Here is an 8,265-nt window from a genome sequence, read left to right as displayed (position 1 = left end):
TGAAGTGAGTGATTGGTTTCCGGTGAGAGTGGGGCTGAGACAGGGATGTGTGATGTCGCCGTGGTTGTTTAACTTGTATGTTGATGGAGTGGTGAGAGAGGTGAATGCTGAAGTGCTTGGACGAGGATTAAAACTGGTAGACGAGAATGACCATGAATGGGAGGTAAATCAGTTGTTGCTTGCGGATGATACTGTACTGGTTGCAGACACAGAAGAGAAGCTTGGACGATTAGTGACAGAATTTGGAAGTGTGTGTGAGAGAAGGAAGTTGAGAGTTAATGTGGGTAAGAGTAAGGTTATGAGATGTACGAGAAGGGAAGGTGGTGCAAGGTTGAATGTCATGTTGAATGGAGAGTTACTTGAGGAGGTGGATCAGTTTAAGTACTTGGGGTCTGTTGTTGCAGCAAATGGTGGAGTGGTAGCAGACGTACGTCAGAGAGTGAATGAAGGTTGCAAAGTGTTGGGGGCAGTTAAGGGAGTAGTAAAAAATAGAGGGTTGGGCATGAATGTAAAGAGAGTTCTATATGAGAAAGTGATTGTACCAACTGTGATGTATGGATCGGAGTTGTGGGGAATGAAAGTGATGGAGAGACAGAAATTGAATGTGTTTGAGATGAAGTGTCTAAGGAGAATGGCTGGTGTATCTCGAGTAGATAGGGTTAGGAACGAAGTGGTGAGAGTGAGAACGGGTGTAAGAAATGAGTTAGCAGCTAGAGTGGATATGAATGTGTTGAGGTGGTTTGGCCATGTTGAGAGAATGGATGTTTGCTAAAGAAGGTGATGAATGCAAGAGTTGATGGGAGAAGTACTAGAGTAAGGCCAAGGTTTGGGTGGATGGATGGAGTGAAGGAAGCTCTGGGTGATAGGAGGATAGATGTGAGCGAGGCAAGAGAGCGTGCTAGAAATAGGAATGAATGGCGAGCAATTGTGACGCAGTTCCGGTAGGCCCTGCTGCTGCCTCGGATGCCTTAGATGACAGCGGAGGTAGCAGTAGTAGGGGATTCAGCATTATGAAGCTTCATCTGTGGTGGATAATGTGGGAGGGTGGGCTGTGACACCCTAGCAGTACCAGCTGAACTTGGTTGAGTCCCTTGTTAGGCTGGGAGGAACTTTTTGTTTTTGTTTCTTTGTTGATGTCGGCTACCCCCCAAAATTGAGGGAAGTGCCATGGTATATGTATGTATGTATAAATAAAACCAAATAGCTCACAATCATGAAGCATAATTCATCAATTATAGACGGACCAAATCAGATACATGAGCCAAAGATGACATCAAAATAAAAATGACTCACTGGAAGACATCAGGGTTACCATCCACTATCGATGTTGATGAAACCCTTCCCTGACCCCAGGCAGCTACCAAGAGAGCACAGCAGGGAAACTAAAGCCAGACTTTAAAAGTTATATTAAATAATGTCTGGTATACCGAGCTTCAAATAAATATGAGGAATGCAAATTCCAGGTAAGAATTACTGAAATGCTACAAAGTTCTTTATAAATTCAGCAAAGTGTCTTGCAATACTATCACCCACAATTTTGGAATCAGAAACCTTATTACTATTTATAATCAATACTTGAGTTTACTATGGATTAATTCATCAGTTAATTTGCATTTAGATCCAAATATGTTGAGGTTTAGTATTTATAGATATAAATTTCATCTAGCCATGCAACAGATGAGAGTGGAGAAAAAAAATCATATATCTATCAATTTAAAGAAAAACTTAAGATAAAACTTTTAAGGATGGTGTTCTATCAAATTGGAAAGTGCCATTTCAAATGGGTGTTCTGACAATGCAGATTAAGCTTTGCAAATTCTATTTACCAAGAAAAATAACTCATGTAAATTGCAAGACAACAGAATACAAAGTGGATTTCTGAAACAGCACTTCATTAACCACATGTACGATGGAAAATATTGACTGTAATTTGTGAAACACCCACTCGTTTACTTTCATAACAGAAAACAATCGTGTACAAAATGGTACTATGAACTGAGCTTAAGACCACTATTATAAAAGCAAACTGCAATAATAATCAGTAGTTATTGCCTACATTTGGATGACTTAGAAGGTAAAAAAAATAAGAGATGATATGAGAATGCGTAAACATCTGTAAATACAATAGCATCAAATAAATAGCCTTCAATAATTATCAACTTGTAAGTAATGAAGCTGGGGACTCTAGATTATATCAAACAATCAAAAAGGTGCCAGCCAGCATTTCTGGAACTATATTGAAAACTAACACTTTAATAAGAAAAGAAAATTGCAATGATACCCTTTTAAACTATACTCACTACCAAATGTAATAAAATGAACGTTCAAATTAAAAGCTTACCCTTGATCCATGCGATCCATAGGTCCTAATTGCGCCATCATTGGGTGAGGTCCATGCATAGGACCATGCATGGGTCCATGCATTGGTCCCCCTGGGGGGCCACCAGGACCGAATGGTGGGCCACCTGGACCGAAGGGACCTCCTGGCCCACTAAATCCAGATCCTGGCCCCATTCCTCCTGGCCCTGGGAATGGTCCTGGGTGACCTGGAGGACCATTCACCATCTGCTGTTGACTCATGATAGCTAATGTGTTATTTGGCCCATTCATATGGGGTCCAGTAGGTGTTGGAGAGCTAAAGTTTGATGAACAGGGGAAGGGCATAGGTGACGGACCTGGCCCTGACATACTTGTCGGGGCCATACTTGTAGGGGGACCTCCCCCAGGGGCCCCAGGAAAGGGAGAGGGTCCTCCAGGTCCTGGTGTTGATGATGCATTTGATGGTGCAGGTGAGCCAGGAAATGGAACTGATGGGGGGCCTCCTGATGTTGGGGGCCCCGTAAAGGAGTTGGGAGGCGTGTTGAAAGGTTGTGGGCCCCCTGGGGCCGTAGAAAAATTCCCTGGATTACCAGGCCCTTGAGAACCAGGTCCTGTTGCGGGACCTGGAGAAGGTCTATTTAAAGATGGACCAACGGGGTTGAATGTTGGAGTCGAAGGCCCAGAAAATGTACTTGGAGTGGCCGGGTTTGGGAACCCCACGGGACCAACAGAGGGAGGACCGTGTGGCTCTGAGGGGGGTCCTGGGGGGCCCTTCCAGCCGAGACTTGCTGGCTCCGCCTCCAGGGTGGCGACGTGACCCTCACGCACACACCCACACACTCAGCAGCCTGAAATAAAGAAATCTGTCAGTAAAATTTCTAACACCAATCATATGTCTTGACTAAAATCACTAACTACTCTGGCTATATTAACAATTTGAAAATTCAAAAAAAATATATATTTTTCAATGGAGGCACACCAACATAACATTATAAGACTGTGAATATCAAATACATTACAAGTGCCCGTATGATACTTAAGATTATAAAAATATTTCATAAAATAAACCACATTTTACATGTAAAACATATACAGGTACTGTACAGCACACGTAAGTCAAAGGACAAGACACTCTTTGTTGGTTAAATAGAAATAAGAAAGAATAACTAGCAATGATTTCCATAATGGAGCAGCCTAATAATTAAAGACTTGTCAGTATCAGGTTAATAGTAATTCAATGAGAGTGAATTAGCCTTTGAAAAGGAGAAACTAGTTTTTGTACAATATTGGAAAGGTTATGCTCTAAGAAAAAAGGAGCTAAATGTAAAAAGAAAGGGTGTAAGTAAAGAAACAAAACATGACAAACTTATAACAGAGTTTATATTTTTCCTAACATACAAATCCGAATTCTTCACTATAGGAGATATTCTAGCGTGAGCTGGAAAATTCAGCAGAAAAACGTAAACAAGGTCATTAATGACCGGGCAGGTAATTACCCACCTGTTAGTGGTGGGGTGACCGCCGGTCGGTAGCTGCTGATTACATTCAATTGGATTCTAGCTAGGACTATCCTACGGGGCGGTGATAGAGGGAAGATTTGTGTAAAAGAATTTGGGTTTGTATGTTAGGAAAAATACAATCTCTGTTATAAGTTTGTCATTTGTTCCTACACTTGATACAAACTCTTATTCTTTACTATAGGAGACTTAGTCTTGAGGCCAGGGTGGCCAAGGAGTTCCCTATTCCTAGGGAAAATGGTCCTCAGACTAGACTCTTTTGAAGCAACAATCTTCCGTTAATCTTCTTTCCTTGTAAATCCCCCTAATCTCAGCACGACTGAAGGTTTGTAGCTTCGAGGAAACAAATGTTTCAGGATGAATTGGGTCAGGAACATTCGACTCGAACCCCTTCAAACTTAGGATTCCCCCGACCTTGCAAAGAGGAAACCTCGTGACCACGAGTATAACTTATACCCTGTGAGAGGAATCAGACGAGTATCTTACCTTATTTCCATAGGCGAGTCCAGCTGGAACTGGATACAGACTAGAATCCCCAGATGGGAAGGAGAAGGAGACGAAGAAGATAGATGGATGTCCTTCTTAAAACCTAGTGTAACCCAGTATCCTCAGCCAATGGTTACTGTCCCCTGAAAGGGCGTACGGTAGCTACAGCACCCGTTGATCTGTCACAATAGGCCCTATAGAAAGGGTATCTAGAGACCTATGTGTCATGTCGCTCAAATAGTGAGCGGTGAATGTAGATTGGCATCTCCAGAGCCCAGCACTCAAGATTTGGGAGACTGAGAAATTTCTCTTAAACGCCAGTGAGGCAGCTACTCCCTTAACTTGATGGGCTCTGGGTTGTGCTGCCCCTGGGTCTTCGTGAAAAGACCTCACAATAACTTTCTTGAGCCAGAAAGGGATGGTGTTGCGAGAGGTTCTCTTCTTTACCTTGTTGGTACTAACGAAGAGATGACAGAGACGTGGTCTGAAAGGGCGGGTGAGCTTCAGATATTTCTTTAGCGCCCTGACTGGGCATAGTAACGACTGGTCTGTATCCTGTGTTACCTTATTGAGGGTGGAAAACTGAAATTCTCAAAATCTCTCATCGAAGTACGAAGTTGGGAGACACTTCCCCCCAATCCCTTAGAATGGGTGACGACGTAAGACAGTCTTAAGGTTCAGAAAGTAGCCTGAGGCCCTTAAGGGCTCATAGGGCAAACCCTTCAGGGAACGTCAGACACGTCTCACGGTGATGGTTTAATCTCAACTGGGGGGCAAGGTCACTCAAAACCCCGAATCAACCATGGTGATGTCTTCTGAGGCGGAGAGGTCAACCCCTTCTCAGTCTACAGATGAGGCTCAAGGCTGAGCGATAGCCCTTAATTGCCGACACTGAGAGGAGCTTTTCCTCACTGAGGTACAAAAGGAAGTCTGGGAACTACGGATTCCTTCCTTTTGAGAACCCAATTAATCCACATGGTCGCTGTTGTAGCAGTTAAGAAGTCCATTGTCTTGGTCCCAGCAGTTAAGACTTCCTGTAGGGACTGCCTGGAGTCTTGGTTTGACAAGTCCTCGTGGCTCGTAAGGTAGCCGACTGTATCAGACCACGTGTCAAGCCAGAAGGGACATTGAAGTCGCTTCCACTGTCGAGGCTTCTGTGACTGGGAAGAGCCTGGAAGAGTAGAGTGTCTCTTCGAGGATTAGCCCGGCGTGAGCCTCGCCGTGAGGGGATTTAAGATCAGAGGAGAAGGGTTGACGTCACTGATCTCGGCGAACAGACCAGGTTTAAAGGTCGCTCAAGAATGGCAGAGGCAAGGGACAGTGACATTGCACTAGCAGTTAGGACAATGCCCTAGAGACTGACCATACATTATATGGTCAACGACCAAGCCTCCTCTCCATTCCAGCTAGGACCAGGGAAGGCCAGGCAGTGGCCGCTGATGACTCAGCAGATAGATCTATAGGCTCCCCCCAAACCCCCCAACCTTAACTCACAAGGATGGTAAGGTTGCAGGCATTAATGGCACTAACGAGTCTGAGCGCGACTCGAACCCCAGACTGTCAAACACCAGTCAGAGACATTACCAATCAGGCCACAGCCAGAAGATCAATTCTGGTCTTAGGGTTTGGGGTGGACGACATAGCCTGTCTAAGGCTGGAGCGTCAAGATGTTGAGGAGACAGATGCAAATTGCCGAGGCATGAGATATTACACATAGTTCTTAGTCATTAAATAGGAGGATTATAAGTCCCTCGACAGCAGCTCTCCTGTTGAATCCTCAGGCTGCACTAATTCCTCGTGTGTTATGACAGGTAAAGTAAAGATGCAAGTAGCAGACAAACCTTATGTCTTATCCCTCGTATCTTTCTTATCGAAAGGGGAAGAACGGTAGAAGCCGGAGTGTCTAGAGGTAATGGCGAAGACCGTTGACGAGAGTCGAAAGACTCTCTGTCATAAGAGTAAAACTCTTGATGACGATGGTCGGGCGCATAGCGCTAATTGCGTGCATGCGCGGACACACTATGCTCATTGTTACGAGAGCCCGACGACACAGAGCAACGGAAACTCGAAGGTTCCAAGTCGTGTGAACTCGGAAGTCCAGCGCGACAGAGGCCCGTAGGACTCTTAAGGTCATGAGAACCCGTAAGAGCAACATGACGAGAGTTCAAAGACTCCCGATCACGCCCACCAAACGGGGTGATCGTCACGAGACCCCGAGGGGTCAACGTGAGAACCAGTAGGTTCAAAAAGACGTCTCCTTACAGCACGAGGGGGAGAACGTCAGGGATAAAGATAACTCCTCTGCAGGGTAAGTTTGTTCTCCCGAAGGAGAACGTCACTTAAGACAAGGCTCCCGTTCCGCCCCTGGAGGAGAACCAAAAGCGTAAGGGAGAGGAGCAGGTATCAGCAAACTCCTACAAGTTTTCTCTCATGAATGGGAGGAAGATTCTCCCAAAAAAGATTGCCTAAAACAAGCTTTCTCCCTGCTCTATGGGGAAAAGTGTAGGCGTAATAACCTCCCTCTCTCGCAAACGAGGGAGAAGTCCTCCCGAAGGAGGATATTGCCTAAGGCAAGATTTCTCCCCACTCTATGGGAAAAAGTGTAGGCGTAATAATTTCTCTCTAGCAAACGAGGGAGAAGTCCTCCCGAAGGAGGACATCGCCTAAGACAAGCTTTCTCCCAGTTCTATGGGAAAAAAGCATAAGCGTAATAATCTCTCTCTCGCGAACAAGAGAGAGAAGTTTTCCCAAAGGAGAACATCGCCTAAGACAAGTTTTCTCCCAGTTCTATGGGAAAAACGTAGGTGTAATAATCTCTCTCTCGTGAACAAGAGAGAAATCCTCCCGAAGGAGGACATCGCCTAAGACAAACTTTCTTACATATCTATGGGAAAAAAGCATAGGCGTAATAATCTCTCTCACGAACGAGAGAGAAGTTCTCCTGGAGGAGGACATCGCCTAAGGCAAGCTTTCTCTCAGTTCTATGGGAAAAAAGCATAGGCATAATAATTTCTCTGCCTAGGACAAGTTTTCTCCCAGTTTTATTGAAAAAAACGTAGGCGTAATAATTTCCTTCTCGTGAACGAGAGAGAAGTCCTCCCGAAGGAGGACATCGCCCGAGCCAAGCTTTCTCCCAGCTCTTATGGGAAACAAAAAAATTGTAGGCGTAATAATCTCTCTCGCGAACGAGGGAGAAGTTCCCCCCAAAGGAGGAACAAGCCTTAGACTTGCTTTCTCCCTGTTCTATGGGAAAAAAGATAAGCGTAATAATCTCTCGCGCGAATAAGAGAGAGAAGTTTTCCCGAAGGAGAACATCGCCTAAGACAAGTTTTCTCCCAGTTCTATGGGAAAAACGTAGGCGTAATAATCTCTCTCTCGTGAACAAGAGAGAAATCCTCCCGAAGGAGGACATCGCCTAAGACAAACTTTCTTACAGTTCTATGGGAAAAAAGCATAGGCGTAATAATCTCTCTCGTGAACGAGAGAGAAGTTTTCCCGAAGGAGAACATCGCCTAAGACAAGCTTTCTCCCAGTTTTATGGGAAAAAAGCATAGGCGTAATAATTTCTCTGCCTAGGACAAGTTTTCTCCCAGTTTTATGGAAAAAAACGTAGGCGTAATAATTTCCTTCTTGTGAACGAGAGAGAAGTCCTCCCGAAGGAGGACATCGCCCGAGCCAAGCTTTCTCCCAGCTCTTATGGGGAAAAAAAAAAGTGTAGGCCTAATAATCTCTCTCGCGAACGAGGGATAAGTTCCCCCCGAAGGAGGAACAAGCCTTAGACTTGCTGTTTCCCCTGCTCAAGAGGAGAAAGCACAGTCTTTGGGGACAAGATAGCAGAGGTAAAACTCTTCACACAGGAGGGAAGGTTGCTGAATGACTGAAGTGGGGAAGCTTTCCATCAGAAGGGGGGGTGGTTCTCTCACGCAGCCCAATTCCGAGGAAG

At 44.9% G+C, this 8,265-nt stretch overlaps 1 protein-coding gene across 1 annotated transcript; it reads right to left on the bottom strand.

Moving 5' to 3' along the window:
* Positions 1-2,337: 2,337 nt before the first annotated feature.
* On the bottom strand, positions 2,338-3,155 carry LOC137620648 (U1 small nuclear ribonucleoprotein C-like). Its single transcript, XM_068350974.1, has one exon. It carries the CDS (start codon positions 2,701-2,703, stop codon positions 2,338-2,340), a length of 366 nt encoding a protein of 121 aa, XP_068207075.1. The 5' UTR covers positions 2,704-3,155.
* Positions 3,156-8,265: the final 5,110 nt, after the last annotated feature.

The sequence above is a fragment of the Palaemon carinicauda genome, chromosome 27, assembly GCF_036898095.1.
Source record: "Palaemon carinicauda isolate YSFRI2023 chromosome 27, ASM3689809v2, whole genome shotgun sequence".
NCBI lineage: Eukaryota > Metazoa > Arthropoda > Malacostraca > Decapoda > Palaemonidae > Palaemon > Palaemon carinicauda.
Note: the sequence above shows the minus strand (reverse complement) of the source record. Positions and strands in the feature narration are given on the sequence as shown.